Raw genomic sequence first — 20,868 nt, 5'->3', positions numbered from 1 at the left:
CAGCCCTTCCATCAGCAAACGGCTCTGACCTAAATATTAGCCCCATTTTGCATCAACATAGCTCCCGTCCAAATCTGTTTCAAAGTTTTGTTTGCTCTTTTTATAAGCTGGGTGATACAGTCGCAGAAAGCTGTGTCAGTTCCCTTGGAAAATATTTATTTGAGTCGTTTTGACTTAGTTTAATGCTGTTGTCACACCACAAAAACGGTCTTGTAGATTTGGAAAAGGTTCAGAAAAGGGCAAACAAAAGTTGATCAAGAGGATGGAACGACTCCGCTGTGAGGAAAGGTTGCAGTTTCTGAGGATTTTTATTTTAGAGGGAAGGCGTGCAAGAGACGGCATTATAGAAGTCTATAGAATTATGTGTGGTAAGCAGAAAGTGAACAGAGGCAGCGTTTTCTCCCTCCCGCAATGCTAGAACTCCTGGGCATCCAATGAAACTGAACGTTGGAAGATTCAGGACAAATAAAATAAAACAGTGATTAGTTCAAATATGGAACTTGCTGCCAGTGATTACTAACCAACTTGAATGGCTTTGAAACAAGATAAGACAAATTCATGGAGGATAAAGATTGCCATAATGGCTGTGCTCCGCCTCCAGTTTGGAATCAGTCTGCTTCTGAATACCAGCTTGCTGGAAAATGCAAGAAGAGAGACAGAGAGCACTCTTCTGCTTGCGTCCTGCTTGTAGGTTTGGCTTGAGCATCTGATTGGCCACTGTGAGATGGTGGACCAGATGGGCTATTGGCCTGTTCCTGCAGGCTCTTCTTATATCCATGTGTCCTTATTGTCACCTTCCCCAGGTGTTATCCTCTACATTCTCTTGGTGGGATACCCTCCTTTTTGGGATGAAGATCAGCACAGACTCTACCAACAGATCAAGGCTGGAGCGTATGATGTAATACCTCAATTTCTTGTTTTCTGATGATAGCTCACTATAATATGATAATAGTGGGGATGACAGTGATGTAAAGCGGCCAAGTATTAGCTTGTGATTCTAGCATCCAGTCATTCCTATGATGCGTTGCTGTTTTTTCTTTCATTCCTATAATCTGCCTACCATTTTAATATACGAGCAACATTGCACAATTAACTGTTCAGGAACTTCAAAGAACTAACGTATGGGGAAAGCAGCTGTGATGTAACAAGAGAAACCAGAAGATTGTTTATCCCAGGGATCCCCCCCCCAACCTTTTTGAGTCCAGGGACACATACAGGGAACAATGATTTGCACCACAGAATGCCCATTTCACTGAAGAAAAAATTGGGAGTTCTCATAACCCCCAGACAAAACACCTATACACCCGCCCCAAAGCAAATAAAACACCAACAGAATAAATAGCCCAGCCCAGCCCCCAAATCAAGTGACCTCTTCACAACCAGACAAATCTCCCTAAAGCCAACAAAGCTCAATTAAAAATAAAAATTGAGAGTGGTGGTGGCCATGTTGCCATGTTGTTCATATGAACAAAGGCTGATTTGATTTCTTTTTGAGGTAAAACAAGGTGTACATTTTCAAAATAATAAATAACTGATGACATAAACAAGGGGTATGGAAGATTTGGTCTTCCTGGTGCTTCTGTACTGCACATGCCCATGACCCACTGTACGTGCTGAAGGTAGCTGATGGGAGCTGGAGTCCAAGAACATCTGATTTCTGTTCGCTGTCACAAACAAAACTCTATGTAGTTCTTAATGCCTTTTAAAATTGTCCCTGTCTCTATTACACACACCTATAATGGATGTTCCTCTCTATACAAACTTGCCCCTCCCCTTACATTTTCTGGTGCTGCTTACATTTCCTCATTTCACTCTTCAGTTAGATTTGTCACAGATTCCCGCAGCTGTGATCTCTCTTGGTTCGCTTGCAAGTTTGCATATGTGTGCCCGGGACGGAGAATTGTGAAATGAGCCATGCAAGATACCAGCACCGCCTACAGTATATCCATCATACTTTCTCACAGCTCAGAATCCTTGAGTCTGGCAGCTGCAGAAGCGGCAGCCAAAAGACGTTTCAGAATTATGAGATGTTTTCCCCCCTCCTGTCAAGCTCATTCCTATGCGATGCCCATAGTGATGTGTTTTCAAATGGACAAATGTCTATTATTCAGCATGATTATCCTTCTTGCTGACTTGGAGGACTCCTTTGTGCAAATTGCCTTTCATAATGTAATAGCCTGCTCTCAGGAGCACAGCCAGCAAACTTAACAGGTGTTTGTGCTTTCCCTGGTGATGTGGCTGCTTGTGGTAATCAACAACCAAGAATTGGTGCCATTCAGAAGTGGGTATCCCTTCTCACCTGTCTTAGGAGATTATTCTCACCTGTTCTCCCCAGCACGTCACTTCATATTGCTCGTTGTTGCTTTTTATTTAGATATTTTTAGGCTTTGCTGTGCCTCTTGGGGTCGTTTGCATTCTTTTCCTCTAATAAAACAGACATAATGTGTGTGTGTGTGTGTGTGTGTGTGTGTGTGTGTGTGTGTGTGTTTCAATTAATTTTCTCCCATTTCTCCCATTTTATGCTTCTTTGATTTGATTCAACTTGCTTAGAAATCAGGGGATTTGAAGGCCCAGAAAGCATAGAATAACAGCCATTGAAATTCCTTTCAAATTCTCTGTGTCAAAGAATCTTGATTATGTGTGACATGGATATGGGTTTTTTTCCAAGTTTCCTTCACCAGAATGGGACACGGTGACCCCAGAAGCCAAAGACCTCATCAACAAAATGCTTACAATCAATCCTGCCAAACGTATCAATGCATCAGAGGCCCTCAAACACCCCTGGATCTGTGTAAGTAGGATTCTACTAGCTGTCTTCTTTGGTCAGAGGGCAAAGTCCAAAACTTGTATCCCATGCCTTTCTGTTCCACTTGCAGTAAAATATTTCATGATTTCCTTCCGTGATTACCTGAAATCTCAGCTCAGTGCTGTAGTCAACAATCTGAGAGCCAGAGTAATGATTAGATTGTTACACTAGCCCAGGGGAGATCTGGGTTCAAGCCCTCATTCAGCCATGAAGTTCATGGTCTGATTGTCACCATCCCTCTTAGTCAACTAACCTCAGATGGTGGTTGTTGTAATAAAAATGGGATGGGGAAGAACTGAATACACCACTCTGAATTCCGTGGGAGGTAATTTGGATATTAGTATACTAAATAAATACATTTAGAAATCTGATAATTAGAATTGTTGCTGCCCAATCAGAATCATTTTTATATTAATAGCCAGGGCACCACAATTATAATTAACCTTTTCACCTTAAGGTGAATTATATTGTAATAATAGTCTGTAAATTCAAATAAGGTGTAGGGGATATGTGTTTTCGGCTCCCAGAACACCAGTTTCAATAACTGGAGTTCGGCAGTACCACGAATACTACAGTGGGGCACAAATACCTATCTCACTCTTATACAGGGTGAGCTCTTCCTCCTCACTAAAATGTTAGAGAGGTTGTGGAACATTAGGCTCTAATCAATATATGTGGTGGACATTTGGGAAAGTGACTCAGTTCTGGGAGGAAGTATTTGTTGAAATAAAAGCAATTACTGGACAAAACATCTTTCAGTGTCCAGAGCTGTTACTGCTCATTTTTTCCCTGAGGCAGATAACATGAACTTACATCTCAAACCTCTAATAAGTTCTCCTTTACTAGCAGGCAGGCTCATAATAATGAGTTGCTGGAAGAACTTAGAGGGTGCTGCTCTGACAAATTGGTACAATAAAGTATGGCAAATAGCACTTGTTGGAAAAATGGACTAATAAAATAAAATTGGCACAAGGTTTAAGGCACAAATGCTTTCTTTTTTGTAACTCACTGGTATGGCTTTAGTGTGCATATGGCTAAAAAATGAACAGGGGATTCCCTTCACATTATAAAACCTTTTGGTTAAATTAAGCTGCTTACCGCTTTCTATACAAATGGTAATCTGGGATAAGAATTTAGTATGTTATTTTGCATGTATTGCCCAAGCACCATCTTCTGGTGAACCCACAAGGACCCTGAGATTATAATCTTATGCCTTTATTTGTTTGCCTCCCCCATGAGAGGTCCAGAGGGTGGCAACACGAGAATGGGCCTTTTCTGCGGTAGGGTTTAGGGTGGGATATGTTATTGCTTAAGTGTACAATGTTGTTATATCCTGTAAGAATCTACAAAAACAAAAACAACCACAGTATAATACTGCATTGTAATATTGAACAAAATTACAATGCAATGCAATAAAAAAAAAAACCCCTCACAAATCCTTAACCTCATTTCCATTGAATTCTATAGGACTTACTTCTGATTATGCCTGGTTTAAATCCTGTTTAAATACAGTTCATTATATTGAAGAGCCAACCACTTTTAATTAAACACTTCAGACTCTAAAGTTTAGATATGAGGACCTTGCACTGCTCTCTGATCATCTCAAAGGATTATTGTTGTTAAAGCAGGGCAATTTTGGGGTTGTTTTTGTTTTATTTAGTTGCAGAACCAGTCAAATGGTGGGAAGAGTCTTGTCATTTTCATCAAGGGCTCCAGAGTTGCCATTGGAAGTAGCTCCAGAAAACATTGTTCATGGAGATTGTTAATACTGAATAAATTTGCAAATCTGGTTGCATGTACCAAAACACTTCTCTTCCCCCCCCCCTTTTTTTTTTTCTTCAGCAACGTTCTACTGTGGCTTCTATGATGCACAGACAGGAGACTGTAGACTGCCTGAAGAAATTCAATGCAAGAAGGAAACTTAAGGTAAGGAAGCAAGTTTCCCCCCAGACATCCTGCTAGTTGAGAAACTGAAAGCATATAGTTAGTGTCTCTTAAAAGCAGCAGGTATTCATTAGCTGAGTGCCTGTATTCTCTATGGCTGCTTCTCCCTCTCTCATATGTGACAGTAACGTTTCCCTAATATTGCACCTCTTTCCCCCTTGAGTTCTCTCCTACCACCAAACAGTTTCTTGGGGGGGGGGGGGTTGGAGGGGGGGGAACGTTTCAAAAACAAAAGCCCTCTCACAAATCAAGTTCTCAGTAAACGACAGACTGGGAATGTTTATGCATACTGGTTGCCATCAATTTTGATTTTAATTAATTTTTATAATGTTTTTAGAATGTTGCACTATTTTAGTGTTGTTAACCGCCCTGAGCCCGGCTTCGGCTGGGGAGGGCGGGATATAAATATTTATTATTATTATTATTATTATTATTATTATTATTATTATTATTATTATTTATTATTATACTACTAACTGCATATGCATACTTCAGCTTGCAACATTTGACTTACCATCATTCTGATCCAGTACTTCCAGTATATTTGCTCCCCTCTGTACTGTCCAGGAATGTTCCATAGATCATTTCCAAACGTTAAAGAAAACAGAGGACCTCCTGCTCATACAGAGTTCCTCCCACTTCAGAGTCCTTGCAAAGATTTCAGTTAGCGACAGCACCTCTGTTCCATGAGTCCTGTTGTAGACTGAATGAGAGAGCGCCTGTTTGCACACCTCCACTCCACATTAACGATGATGCAGGGTTTTCTTTCAATAAAGTCTAAAGTGATTAACAAAGGATTTTAACTTCTCTTTTTAAAAGAGAAAAACGACCTACACATTTAGAAAATTATATTATTCAGTATTATTTTTAAAAAAAATTTTGGGAGAGCTTTGCAAATAGTTTTGAATAGGCCTGTGTTCCTTGAGGCAATCTATCCTTTACACATTTTATGCACCCTCTATTTATGCTTCAGGCAAGCAGCCAGTACTGTATTGTTTCATTGAGATTTTAGCGTGGGCTACAGTTCTGCCTGCCCATTTTTAAAAACTGAATTGCATCCTCGTCTTGGTTTTAACGTGGGAAATTGATTCCAGTATTTTGAACTGTTTTTATTGTCACTTTGATTTTTTTGTGTAAGCTTTTGAGTTTATCTCATCAGGAAAGGCTGGGTATAAATTTTAAAATAAAGAAGCATGTTACATAGTCACATGGGCCATTTAAACTTTTCAAATGTAGGAAATGTTACCCAACAGCAGGCCTCTGTGTGTTTGAAATAAGAGAGAGATCCTTTTGCTTATCTTCAGATATACTCTAGAGGATATTGACTTACTATGTTGAATGTCTTTTTAGGGTGCCATTTTGACAACTATGCTGGCTACAAGAAATTTCTCAGGTATGTTCAGTACACTGTGTGACACCATATTGCTAATTGCTGAGGTGTGGTATATGTTCCTGTGGTACATGTCAAAATTCGTTCATCTTTGCATGTGTCCGGATGCCATATTTGTTTAATACATATCTGTTTGTTTTGCATTGGCTAAGTAAGATTGGAGTGAGATGAAACTTCTTAAATGGGCATCTTGTTAATTCCATTCTTCATCTCTGGTCATTTCTCACTGCCTTTCATATTATAGTAGTTAGGCATGGTTATTAGATCCCCTGGCATTGTTTACAACAACCTTCCCGGACCTGGTGCCCTCCACAACTTTTGGGCTAGAGCTTCCAACACCCTTGACAGTTGGCAATGCCAGATGGGGCTAATGGGAGTTGTAGCCCAAAACATCAGGAGGGCATCAGATTCAAAATGATGACTTGAAACCATGAAGACTTTATACCATAACGAGTTCTCTTCTGTTGGGATCAGAAAAGCTATATGCCAAAGTAGAAATGCTAGAGATACCTGGAAGTCCTTATTGAAACCTTTTCTGTCAAACGGCATTTTGTTGATACTGGTCTACTTGATTTTTAGAGTTGTTGTTTTCAACATGCTTTTGGATGCTCCTTGAATTCCCCTCATTTTTAAGGGCAGATTATGGCCGCATTTACATGTTTTGTTTTATAAGGACCTCCCGTTTGGTAGCCAATGCCAATTGAGGAACCCAAAAATTATAACTTTAAAGATGGTTTGGAAAGTGAAAGTTGAAGACTTGCTAGTCCAGTTCAACCTTTCAAATAACTTTTCTACATGATATTCTCATACTAATTTGCAAAGACGTATATCACTTGAGGTAAAGCGAGATGAGCGCCGCAACCCGAGTCGGTCATGACTGGACCTAATGGTCAGAGGTCCCCTCACCTTTTATATCACTTGAGGAGAATATAAAATGCAAAACCTAGATGATACATAGATAGAAACATAGATAGAATCTAGAGAGCAATCTCCATTATCTTATTACCAACAAAACATCTTACCACCATTTGTTGAATTTGCCACTGCAGACAGTGCCTGATTACCAAATAGGGAAAGTAGGCACCTATGGGCCCAATGCTTTCATCTCCGTAATATAATTCATTAATTTATGATTAGCCTATCACATTTTAAACTATGGCAGAACACTTGAGATATATGGTGTCAAATTTAACACCTACCATCTTCAGCTGAGCATCAAAGTGAAGAAGTAAAGACTTCTGGCTAAAACCAGGCTATAATAGCAAATTATTCAGGTTAGTGAAAATCCAAACAGATTGCAAATAGCCCCCAAACTATCTGTTCACGGATATAACAAGTACTGAACCAAGATGCATTTGTGACAGAGTTAAGTACTTTACAAATTTAAATGTGAATGGGAGAGTTTACACTGGTAATAAGAGAAATTAAAAGGCATTGCTCTTGTCAAGTACACAGCCCAGCCTCTCAGTTATATGCTAGGATAACAATAAACTACCAAGAACTGTGTTAATTTCCATGTAATAATCAATTGCAAATGAACCGAATATTCTTCAGGTCCAGTTGTTGCCACAAAAGTTTAGATTTTGCAGCAAGAGGTGTTAACCTTACCTTTTTGTAGCTGTTCATACCCACTGCTTGTGGGAAATGATTAAAATGGTAGTGTGGAATCTAATGAATGTTTTTACGAAACTGCCACACCCACCCATTTAACCTTAGTTCTAATGGAAGCATCAAACTAAGTATCTTCTCAACAAAAATATATTGGTTGCTGTTCAGCATCCTATATCCGCTGTAATTTTCTCTCCTTTTTTGTAACCTTCCCCAGAACAAAGAATAATTTTAATATATTACTCCATTCATCCATTCCTGAATTGACCCTGTTCTGTTCTTTCTGCTCTTCTTGAGTGGCACTTGTCTACTGTGGTTAATTTAAGAAAAGGTGCCATCCAGGGGAATCTAATTTCGATTTTTGTTGTTGCATCGCATGCCTTTTTGGGGAGTAAATTGTCCATAATGATGTATCTATAAAAGTGTTTTATTTATTTATTTCCTTTTTTTGTTGTTCTTCCTGTAATGTGGAATGTATGTTTCTTGTGAGGTAAGCCCCCTTGGGAGCTGAAAGAAATGTTTTTATCTTCATTCTCCCAAACAATGTGCTGCCTGTCCCAAATCACTCTTGTTTTTTGGTACGCTGTGTCTGGATGGAACTGGGTGTTATAGCAGTCCTGTGATGTTATCACGCTGTGAGTTTCCGCCTCCTCTGCTCCATTTCATTGGCTGCTGCTTGTGGGGGCAAGGGAACTTTCAGTGGGTATGACATCATGGCATACCTTGTAATACTAGATGTTACTTGGGACAGAAAGAGAGAGAGAAAGAGAAAGAGAAAGAGAGAGGAGACACAAAGATGCTGTTTTTCACAACAGTCATATGACTCTAATAACATCCAGTTCCAGCCTCAATTTCGTTTCTTTGGGTTAGCTGATATATAAGTAGGACATTATTTAAATTCATGACCTTTTTACTATGAAAAATTGGCAAAAATTCAGGTCTTCTTTTTTGTTGTTCTCAATGGTTATTAGGGAATATACTTAATAGAAATTGGTCTTTTGCGAAACAAGTCTTTCATTGTAACTATCCTCTACAGGTTCAAATGAATGGTTACAATATGCTCAGTGTAAATCACCCCTTTGTATATTTTAATACCGTAGTATCAAATATATCTCTTTTGGCCAAAATAATCCTGTGAGGTAGGTTAAAATGAGAGTTAGTTTCCTAATTCAGATATCCATTTCCTAGTTTGCTAAACCATAGTTTAGTAACTGGGAATGAGCGTCAGAACTCCCCTTCCCTCCCTTGTCCCTTTTAATACCGTATAGCTTAAAACTACATCTTCCCATTATTTCTGGAACAATGTGATACAGTGCAGCATCAGGATATTTACCCACAGTTTGCACATGGTTCAAGATGGTGGTAGGTAAGCTGACATTAAACGACAGTTCCCCATTTTGGCTATAAAGGAGAACTGTGGTTAAAGCTAACCTGGATCTTCACACCAAGGAATGTGGGAGACAAGGGTGGAGCATGTTGTCCTGATGTTCCTTCCTGGTTGCTAAAGTGTGTTTTCGCTAGCTGGGAAATGTGCATCTGGACTAGGCCAGTGATTGGTTCAAAGCCCAGCCCAGTGGCTTTTGTAGCTGAGATTAATTATGAACTTTTGGTTGGATATGTTTTACTCACTGCCCCATAGTATTTATTACAGCAGTGCTTACAGCAGAAGGGGTGAATTCCAAATTTATGGCTGTCATAGTTGTTCTGTTGATATACAATGAAATATAACCCAAAGAACTTTCAAAAGCCAATCCAACATGTGCTCATTACATCTAAGCCAATATGCCACAAGTTCACTAAGCTTAGTTACTAGCAAAGTTGCCATTCTTTTCATTTGTGCTTTTATCCCTTAATTGTTTTTAATGTTTAAAAATGTGTGCTCCAGTCGTACTGATTGCTGCTGCAGCGTAGTGCCACAAATGGCTGTGACATTGCAAGGATATTGCCTCATTGTTTGCAGCAGATATTTAGCCCTAATGGTTGACAGTTGGGTTGCTACTTCATTCTCAGATAAAGGACTTATTCTTTAAATGTATGTTGTATCACTAGTGGAATTGTAAATACGATGAATAAAGACCATGGGTTTCTGTATGTATGGGAAAGAGCTTGTGCATCACACTATGCTCTGCCATTTCTCACATGAGGTAATAGGTGATGCAAGCAACATGTGTGTACGATTGTTCATTATTTCTTCCTCAAAAAGAGGGCTATATTAATTGGAAAATGAACTTGCAGGTTGTTCACGAAGACTAGGGGTGGGGAACCTTAAGTCTGGGTGCTGAATACAGCCCTCCAAGCCTATGTAGCCCTTTTCCAGGCCAGCACCATCCCTAACTGACCCTTCTTCGCACCCTCTTTGAGTATTTCTGCCAGATTGGAATGTGGCCTTGAACTCTGATAATTCCTCTTTCTTCCCCGGATGGAGGACAGAGGAGTGTGTGTGTGTGTGTGTGTGTAGAAACTAGCTTACTCTTCAAAGGTAAAAATTTCATTGATTGATCTGCCCACATTTGCCTGTGGTCCACCCACCACTGATATGCATCCCCTGGAGCAGAGCGGTCCAACTTTTCATACCAAGTAGGCCACAAGAGTACTTTGACATGGAACCTGTGGGCTGCACACTGCCTTGTCACCTGGTGCGAAGGGGAGAGTGAGCCCAAAATTTGATGCCTCCCCAGCCCTTCTTCTGCCTTCCCAAAGCCAGCTAAGCAAGGTGTCCTTCTTTGGGAAGGAAGCATAAGGCTCTGGCAGGGTCCTAGAGCCCTCCCACCTTGTCCCCACAGCTGGGAAAGCACAGACTAGGCTTTGGGAAGAAGGTTGGAGGACTCTAGGAACCTGTCAGAGCCCCAACACCTCCTTTCCAAAGCCCAGCACCTTGCTTACCAGGCTTTGGGAAGGCAGGGCAAGAACTGCAGGGAGGGGGCGTCAAATGTTGCCAAGGGCCACCCAAAACGCAATGAGGGGCACATGCTGAACTCCCCTGCATGGAGGCAATGTGGCCCTCAGGCTGGGAAGAGTTCCCCACTCCTGATGGAGATCTATGTAGGTATAGCAGACATTTCCTTGTGTATGCAGTGGTGTCCCCATCACCATGCACAGGACTCCATCTGGTAAGTTGCCAAACAGATACTCAGTTTCCCTGTTTTCTATTTAGAGCATAGTAAAATATCTGCATGGGCAATTCTTTCACTTGTACCAAGATGGTTATATTTGTATTGATAATATGGTGCAATTTCCTCAAAATATCTTGTGAAAGATATAGTTCCAAATGCATTTATAATTTAGAAAATTGCTTCCTTTATGATTATCAACATCATACTTTCACACATGAGTATTATTCTGAACCACCTTAATTTAAAAGAAAGTGATGATATCTGTCTAAATATTGCAAAATTTTAATGGCAGTTGGGTTTAAATTCTTAACGATAATCTGACCCTAGTCTTTTCCACGCCGCTTCTATTGGGGCAAATTCCTTGTGTGCACAAAGCCACAGTAAGATAGATGTGACAACCAAAGAAGAGGGAAATAAATGATATTGTGTATCTGCAGAGTATTCCTACTTCTGGCTCTCTTACTAAAAAAACAAATGCTGAGCACCATCCAGGAGAAATTGTCATATGTATGAAAAATATATATGCTTAAATTAATGAAAAGTTTCATCGGATAATAGCTGAGGTTTCATTGAAGGCAGTGGGATTAAAATGTTTAGTCTTTTTAATTTCAGCTACAGTACGCTTTACAGGCAAATTGCTGGAAGCAAATCAATGCACCAATTTTTCCCTTTTTCTTTTAACTACACAATGGCCCCAGGTATGACACAAGATATTAGTCCATCCTTGGAACCTGATGTTTTTCCTCAGATGCTCAGTACTGCAACTTGGATGCATTTTTCTTGGGCTTTTCCCAGTACAGTGGTGCCTCGCAAGACAAAATTAATTCGTTCCGCGAGTTTTGTCATCTTGCGGTTTTTTTCGTCTTGCGAAGCACGGTGTCGGAAAAGTTTTGGAAAAGCTTCAAAAATCACCAAAGTCTTCAAAAACCTCAAAAAAGGCTACCACACCGCGTGCTGTGAGTTGCTCCTCGAAGTCAAGTCGCAACTGTATTAACGGTGTTAAGAAAAAGGAAACAAACTTGCAAGACATTTCCGTCTTGCGAAGCAAGCCCATAGGGAAAATCGTCTTGCGAAGCAGCTCAAAAAACAAAAAACCCTTTCGTCTTGCGAGTTTTTTGTCTTGCGAGGCATTCGTCTTGCGAGGTACCACTGTATTCTATCAAATATATTTATCCGTAGCATTGTTGTTCTTATAAACCAATCTGCAATTAGTAAAGATTGGTTGGACCTAGGTGTTATGAGACAAATAGTTTAGTTGGTAGAACATGAGAAACTTAATTTCATGGTCGTGGGTTCAAACCCCACATTGGGCAAATGATTCCTGCATTGCAGGGAGTTGGATTAAATTACCCTCGTGGTCCCTTCCAACTCTACAATTCTATGAACTAAAAATGTACCTGTCCTTTTTTTGTAACAAAGCATCTCAAAATAGTAGTAAATGGTCCACTTGTTTGCAGCACCTAGGCTTTAAGACTCACTGCACCTGTAACATGATAATCTGCTGGTCTTCCAGATACCTTTCACAGGTAGATGTTTCAGTGCATGTGTTTTAAACTGCTGAATGGCAGTAACAAACTGTTATTTCTCCTTCACCTCTATGCCAGAAAAAATTCTTGGGATATAACTGTTTTGTCTTCCAGAGAAGTTGTTACCTGTTCCAGGTCTGCATGAATGCACAGAAATAATCTAGAGATCTAATAGCCAATATTACCTCCGTGTGGAGGTTTTAATGCTCTACACTCAGCAATAAAAATCTTGCTGGTATTATAGGCATCTATACTTAACAGTTTGAAAGCATGTCAAGGTGCAAGTAGATAAATAGGTACCGTTCCGGCGGGAAGGTAAATGGCATTTCCATGCGCTGTTATGGTTTCGCCAGAAGCGGCTTAGTCATGCTGGCCACATGACCTGGATAAACTGTCTGCGGACAAACGTCGGCTCCCTTGGCCGGTAAAGCGAGATGAGCGCCGCAACCCCAGAGTCGTTTGTGACTGGACTTAACTGTCAGGGGTCCTTTACCTTTTTATACTTAATATGCTGTTGTTTAGTCCAGAGCACGCCAGGCACTCCTGTCTTCCACTGCCTTCCGTAGTTTGGTCAAACTCATGTTGGTAGCTTCGAGAACACTGTCCAACCATCTCGTCCTCTGTTGTCCCGTTCTCCTTGTGCCCTCAATCTTTCCCAACATCAGGGTCTTTTCCAGGGAGTCTTCTCTTCTCATGAGGTGGCCAAAGTATTGGAGCCTCAGCTTCACAATCTGTCCTTCCAGTGAGCACTCAGGGCTGGTTTCCTTCAGAATGGATAGGTTTGATCTTCTTGCAGTCCACAGGACTCTCAACAGTCTCCTCCAGCACCGTAATTCAAAAGCATCAATTCTTCGGCTTCTTTTTGGTCCAGCTCTCACTTCCATACATCACTACTTAATATAGATAACAAGCAAATATTTAAAACAAAGACAACTGCAAGGCAGAATATAAAAATGGTATGGTAAGTTGTTTTAAATGTGATGATAAATGCAAAGGGTAGAAGAAAAGAAAATACACCCAGTTTGTTCATTTGTTTTGTTTCACTGATTTCGAACTACATTGGCTGACATTGTTTATTTCCTTTCAATTTATAGCAGCCAAGAGTTTACTGAAGAAACCTGATGGAGTGAAGGTAGGCTACAAATACTGAGGTCATCTAACGATACGTCTCATTTACTTTTCATTACCATGTGACTTTCCAAATCTCTTTACTTTGGCACCGAAATAACTGGTCCTCTTCCTTTAGGGTTTGCTTTTTAAGAAAAAGAAAATATATATGCTTGAATAAACTTAAGTCACTGCTTTGCAGCTGATCATGGACTAGCCATTTGGGAAGGCAGCCTCCATGTGTCCTTGGTATTCCATTTATCAGAAGGTTATACCTCAGGGGTTGGCAGCCCTTGAGCTGGGTTCTGCCAGCAGTAGTTGGTGTGCTTTGGCGGAAGTCAGTGCATAAGTTTACACCGAATAAAAGACGTCCATAAGAAGCAGAACGATCTTGCAGTTTTCCTGTGTGATTTAGAGTTTCTAAACTTGGGTGACCTCAGAATTCCATAATAGGAGAGAAGCTCTGTAAATTAAAGATTCTGGGTAAATGCTTTGCAAAATAGCCAAGAAAGAGCTGGAGGGGTGGGGAGGGAATATTTCTTCTTCCCAGGAGGACTTGTAAACACAAGATAAAGCAATCCAGCTAATATTAGAAAATGTAACTTCCATTTCTTCTATTTTGCAAGTTTTCATTGAAATATGTATTTGACCTCAGCTTTTATTCTTGCAACTTTTTCTTGAAGTTTGTTACTTACCTTTAAATATCTAATTCACTGTATATTTCTCTTGGACTCATTACATGTATACCCTTTCATAATTCACTTAAAGGCACCCTAATCACTTAGGTCCAACCTATCTTTTTCAAAGCCAGCCATTGGCAACCTATTGCTTCCGTGGACCAAGCACAAATTCCAAGATTAACTGGACCTATTTCAATATATTGCTTGAATCACTGAGGGGAATACAGGGTGTTCGTCTCCACTGCCTTCAGTAATTTGGGCACTTTACAAAAGGACATTATCCAAAGTCAACCTGGTCCTTTCCAGTGTTCTTAACTGGGTAATTTCAATAGGGTAACTTACCTAAAATGTGGTCTAATTCAGACAGCTTGTTTCATTCAGTACTAAGGTCTTGTATGTCTGTAACTCTCTCTGTCAAAATTGGTCTGTTTAAACAGTAATGCTAAGTATAATTGTTGTCAACACTTTGCTAGTACCACTACACTTATGGGGGTCTTCTTTGCTGTGTGTTCAGGACTCTGTTTTGCGTTTGTGTTTGCAGTCCTATGAAGTGGCGGGTGGAGAGTGCGCATTTTATCAAAGTATTTGTTTTCACAATTTTTCTCATGCAGGAGATCCCACTCCCATCCTGAATACCTGTATATTAGGCTGTTCTTAGAACAAACAAACAATATACTGTTCTCCATGCATTGGTACCTCAAATCCAACCAGTCACATTTTCTTCTTTTCCTTTCCCTCTGACTGGTCAAATCAGAAAAGGAAGTCAAGTTCGAGTGTTCAGATGATGGTGAGGATCTTTATCTGCCAAATTTTTCCTCCTGTGAAACGTTCACACTTAAGAGATGAAATTCTTGCATTTAGATCTGTTGACGTAGCAAAAGGAAGCTGCAAGACTTTAAAAATAAAGGCTTGTAACTTCCGCATCCGTTCAGGATAACATGACATTCTGAATTAATTGCTATCAGTTCTTCCAGAGCCAAGGTCACAGACGAGGGTGAGAAACCTGTGTCCTTCCAGGTCTTGCTGCACCTCAGTTCCCATCAGGTCTTGCCAGCGTGGCCAGTGGCCAGGGATGATGGAATCTGTAGTCCATCAACATTTGGAGACCACAGATTCTGCACCCATCTCATAGACCATGTAAATATCAGTGAAAAGTAGATGCAGCAATGGCCAGTGCAACTGTTCTGCTACAATATCATAGTTAATCAAAAAACCTTCTGTATAGTCATTGTGATCTTCTGGTATTAAACGTAGATGAGATTTCTGAAAATGTAAGAACATGATAGGGCTCTCCCTTCAATTATATGTGGAGGTGTTTGTAATATGAAAACTGAGTTATTGCTCAAGTCAGTGCCCGGTTCCTGTGAGTATTGTGCAGTATTTGCAATAAACAATAAAATTTAGTCTCTTCTTTTACCCTTTCTCTTACACCACCTCCTGTATTCCACTGCAGGTACCACATGGTGTGAAAATTTATTCCAACATTTAACTATACATTTCATTCCTCTTAAAAAGAACAAGTGAAGGACCCCTCCATACTTGTCATTCTGCTGATGAATAGTAAAGCTCTGTAGGTAGTTCTTGATGGAGGTGGACGACTACATTCATGGGTATTTTACCTACAGATACACAAGCCAAATAAAAACAGAACAGACTACTACCAAACACTGTGCAATGTCATATGAATTAAGCAAATTTAAAGTTGCCCCTTGATTAGCATAGAGGACAAAGGTAGGTAGGAAGTAGAGCCAAGTCAAGGGCAAATGAAGGTGGCGGCAACAGGGATGTGGAATACACAGTTAGGTGTATGTCTGGGCTGGTAGCAAGTCCAGTGCAAAGCTTAACAGCCAGTTTGCCAAACATACGACATCGTGTATTATAAGATACTCTTTTGAAACACACTCAACAGTCCTGTATCTAATGTGCCAGTCACACATTTGTTGACGTGAATGTTTAGTTCTGGAAGGGTGGGTAATTGCCTCATGATATCAGGACTAACTTTATATGACTATAGTCAGTGTGGTGTACCTGGGAGACCAGGGTTCAAATCCTCACTTAGCCATGAAGCTTACTGCCTCACAGGTTTGTTGTAAGGATAAAATGGGGAGGGGAAGAACCTTAAACTCCTTGAAGAAAAGGTGGGATATAAATGTAAACACTACAGTCCAGCTCAGTATTCAACCCACTGTCTCTGTGCAGGTAGATATCCTCATAGAAGGATAGAAGGGCTCTTCCGTCAAAAACAAGGAAATGGTGAATGGCATCTTTTGAATTGTGCCTGGCTCTGCAAAGTGAGCTTCATTTGCAAGAAAATCTTCTTAAATTCCTGTTTCCAAAGTGTGTCCTTATAGAAACCCTACCCAAACTGTACAATCCAGCAGTGGGAGTTCTGTTACCCTGCTGACTTCAACAGAAGATGGATTGTGGTCAGCATGCTTGCAAGAAGGGTTTTACCTTTTGACACACAGTTTACGTATCTTTCCATTGTTAATTGCTTATAATTAAGAATATTGCACAGCTGTTTGAATATTGCACATCTGTTGCTTTCAGTGGTACCACCAAAACTTCCTTGAACCCAAATAAGGTCGTTTCCAGCTTTAATAATTCTCAGAAATAAGTGGTAGGTTTCCAAGGAACAGTTCCAAGTATTTTGTAGGGCTGATATGTTACTTTAGCTCAGGAATGAGGAACTCGATTCTTACCACCCTCACCTGTGGCGAGCCAAGATTGTCCTTTGCCTGAGGGGTTTGAAATCAGCTCTGTGAGAAAAGGCACAGGGCTTTGTATGCTCCATCGATGAGTTGGTTGACAATGCCAGCAAGCACCATACCTGATGTCATATGTAATATATGTATGGCAAATGGACTTGCCTTGGCCAAAACTTGAATAAGCTCATGTCAAGTGGGGAACCTAATTAGCAAGTAGTCTGCATAATCAATAAAACTTCTGGGTCTGTCCCCTTTTCTGTCTCCAATGGGAGCTTCCCTCCAAGGGCAAGAACAGTTTTTGGGGTGTGTGGGGGGTAATTCTTATCAGGAGAGAAAGAGCTAAACCTGGTTTTACTTTCCCCCCTCAATTTATTTACATTTTGAAAGTGCATGTTAATTGTTCATATGCAATTAATGTTGCATCTAGTTTGATCCTACTGGTAATCTTACACTACTGGTAATATCTCCCATCATTACAGTAAATAAATACTTCCATGGATCTCTCAACACATTTTGTGAGGGGGCTGGAATACAACTTCAAATTGTATATCTGCACTTGTAATATACAAGTGAATGTTTCCACCCTTTTTCGATCGGAAGGATGTTCTTCCAGAGATGAAAGTTGCTTGAGTGATACTTTATATTTGATTCCTTCTCAGGATACCCATACTGACCCCTTTTGTTTGTGATCATTTTGCTTTTCTATTTTTAGAATGATACTTTTATGAGGGCCAAATTATATTTCAGTTAAGTTTTTGCTTTTATTTATTTATTGCTTGTGAGAGCAAGCAATCCAAACCCATGGTTTTGCACCATACGTAAGGGGAGCCTGGGAGCCCAGTGCTTAGCTCAGGCCTATTCTAGCAAATGCACATAGTGCTAAACTGTAGTTCAGCAAGCATCATATGCAAACCGGCCTATTTTCTTATGGTACACAGAGAATGGCATAAATAATGCATTTTCTTTTCTTTTCTTTTCTTTTCTTCTTTTTTTGCACGTGCTATCTTCATAATTCCAAATCTAATGTAGTGTTTAATTGAAGTGTTTAATTGAAAACACATTGTGAGGAGGGATCCTGAATACATACCACACTTTAAATATATAGTATGGATTTCTATATTTCATTTACCTTCAGAGGCACCCTGTGGGCACAACACTGGGTGTTCAAAATAACTTTGTTAGTACATATTGCATACATCGCTACTGGTTCTAGAAGAACAAGTAAACAAAGCAACTTAATTGAAATCTGGCTAATAATGTAGTCTGGCACCTCAGAGCTTATTTAGAATTCTACCACTCTAGGGAAAAACAAACCACCATTGTCGTGCTGCACAACACCATGTGCTTTGATTGCTGTTATTGTAAATCCTATTGAATGCATTGTTAAGTCTCCCATTTTATGTATATGAATCCTTTTCTGTTCTCTTACTGAAGGCAGACAGAAGCCCAGTTCATACATCATGGTAAGCCATAGTTAATGGTTTACCATGAATGCTCAGAACACTGTGCCCTTCACTCCTGCCCTCTAACTAGCAGGAACAACAAACCACTATCTCTGGCTTAACATTATACCCGTAGTATGCTTCACTCCATGTGGGACGTGGGTGGCGCTGTGGGTAAAAGCCTCAGCGCCTAGGGCTTGCCGATCGAAAGGTCGGCGGTTCGAATCCCCGCGGCGGGGTGCGCTCCCGTTGTTCGATCCCAGCGCCTGCCAACCTAGCAGTTCGAAAGCACTCCCGGGTGCAAGTAGATAAATAGGGACCACTTACTAGCGGGAAGGTAAACGGCGTTTCCGTGTGCGGCTCTGGCTCACCAGAGCAGCAATGTCACGCTGGCCACGTGACCCGGAAGTGTCTCCGGACAGTGCTGGCCCCCGGCCTCTTGAGTGAGATGGGCGCACAACCCTAGAGTCTGTCAAGACTGGCCCGTATGGGCAGGGGTACCTTTACCTTTACCTTTATGCTTCACTCCAAAGTATGATTGGTAAGCCAAAAAAAAACTTTGGCTTCCAAAAGGTTTTATGGTGTGAAGCAAACCACAGTCCTCAGTTTAGACATAACACAAAGCCAGTGATGATGCTTTGTTCCTCTTTCTAGGCGTTTTCTGCACACTCATGGTAAACGATCAACAAAGGCTTGTGTAGCACCCAAGTATCCTCCGCTGTGTTACTTTGTTGAACAGGGATCTGTGCATGCACTGATATTATTTCATTTATCTAAAGAACTCTCAAGGCATATCATTCATAATCCCGTTTTGCCAAAGGCAGTTTATTCAACACTGTGAATTCCATGGGTTGCACCCATTTTTTTACAATCTGGGCTAGAATTTTAATGATGTGAATCTCTTAAGTCATGTATTAAAATAGCTACAACCATTCATAAATATAATTACTGCTAATCAAGCCCTCAGCATTTTTAGCATAATAATAATAATAATAATAATAATAATAATATGGTGGTGGTGGTGGTGGTGATGATTATTAAAAATATTTTTGCACCCCCACCCATCTGAGTGGCTTGCCCCAGCCACTTTGGGTGGCTTCCAACACAATATACAAAAACACAACAACATCATACATTAAAAGCTTCCCAATACAGGGCTGCCTTCAGATATCTACAGAAGGTTGTATAATTATTTATCTCTTGGACATCTGACGGCAGGGTGTTCAACAGGTCAGGCACGATTACTGAGAAAGTCTGCTGCCTGGTTCCCTGTAACTTCACTTCTCACAATGAGGGAACTCATTGGAGCTGCACCTCAATGTCTGGGCTGAACAACGGAGACAGAGACACTCCTTTGGGTATACAGGGCCAAAGCTGTTAAAGGGCTTTAAAGGTCAGCAGCCAACACTTTGGGGAATTGTGCTTGGAAACGTACTGGGAGCCAATGTAGTTCTTTTAGGACTGGTGTTATATGGTCCTATAATAAGAAAAAGACACCTTCAATGCCATGGGTTTACAAAATGTATTCCTACCATTGCTTTTTCTTTTAAAGCATGACAACCGATACTTTTTGTACTGCCTGATTAGTTATCTGAGTAGATTAAAAGTGGACATCCCATGTAACAACATAAAATATTTGTTCTGTTTATAAATAGACATTACATTGAGTTTTACAAATGGTCAGCTAAGATTTATGTGTTTCCATTCTTGCTTTTCTTTCACATGTAACATTTTACCTTCTCCGTTCTTTGTGTTAGTGGAGCATTAAATATTCTGTATTACTGATCAGCTAAACTTTCTATCTTATTTATATGCAGCTCTGCAGTTTGCTCCTCTTACAGCTAGAGCTGGTAAAACCAAAGGGCAGTTTTTCACCAGAAGATATGTGACAGCTCCTTCTGCCAGTTTTAGTTATAATTAAATTTTACTGAATCTAACTTTTAAATATTCAGTTTACTTCCATTATGAATAAAATACTTGATATATAGGTGTGGATCAGCATTTTAAATGCATCTAAGAACTGAAATAGTTTTGGGGGTTTATTCTAGAGAAAATGTAATTAGCTTTTCTGTTGTCTTTAAGGCTATGTCATTCTTGCCTGGTTTAAAACTACTCATGATATTAGAGAGAAAAACAAATTAGTTTTCTTCTTGAAAAGGGGTCTTCCATGCTCATATCGTGCACTCTGTGTATATCAGAGAGCCAGTGTGGTGTAGTGGTTAAGAGCGGTAGTCTCGTAATCTGGGGAACCGGGTTCGCGTCTCCGCTCCTCCACATGCAGCTGCTGGGTGACCTTGGGCCAGTCACACTTCTTTGAAGTCTCTCAGCCCCACTCACCTCACAGAGTGTTTGTTGTGGGGGAGGAAGGGAAAGGAGAATGTTAGCCGCTTTGAGACTCCTGAAGGGGAGTGAAAGGCGGGATATCAAATCCAAACTCTTCTTCTTCATCATCACTTTAGCACACACTTCCCGGAATACAAAATCATGCCTTTTTAATACTCCGCATTCACATTCTGCCGAAAAACATAGCTGACATCTCTTCCT

The 20,868-nt window shown here is 40.4% G+C and overlaps 1 protein-coding gene across 12 annotated transcripts in view; it reads left to right on the top strand.

Annotated features, from left to right (window-relative positions):
* The window catches only part of CAMK2D (calcium/calmodulin dependent protein kinase II delta), a 144,564-nt gene that overhangs the window by 93,216 nt on the left and 30,480 nt on the right, over positions 1–20,868 (top strand). For 7 of the 12 annotated variants that reach the window (XM_028745266.2, XM_028745269.2, XM_028745273.2 and 4 more), the window contains 6 exons: positions 804–898; positions 2,669–2,791; positions 4,649–4,732; positions 6,101–6,143; positions 13,482–13,519; positions 14,929–14,961. In XM_028745266.2, the coding sequence (XP_028601099.1) occupies positions 804–898; positions 2,669–2,791; positions 4,649–4,732; positions 6,101–6,143; positions 13,482–13,519; positions 14,929–14,961 (416 nt within the window). The remainder of the gene's footprint in view (positions 1–803; positions 899–2,668; positions 2,792–4,648; positions 4,733–6,100; positions 6,144–13,481; positions 13,520–14,928; positions 14,962–20,868) is intronic. The other 5 variants (XM_028745268.2, XM_028745275.2, XM_028745267.2 and 2 more) reach the window with 1 other exon arrangement.

Source organism: Podarcis muralis, chromosome 9, assembly GCF_964188315.1.
Source record: "Podarcis muralis chromosome 9, rPodMur119.hap1.1, whole genome shotgun sequence".
In the NCBI taxonomy this organism is placed as follows: Eukaryota; Metazoa; Chordata; class Lepidosauria; order Squamata; family Lacertidae; genus Podarcis; species Podarcis muralis.
This window is presented reverse-complemented; position numbering and strand designations above follow the sequence as displayed.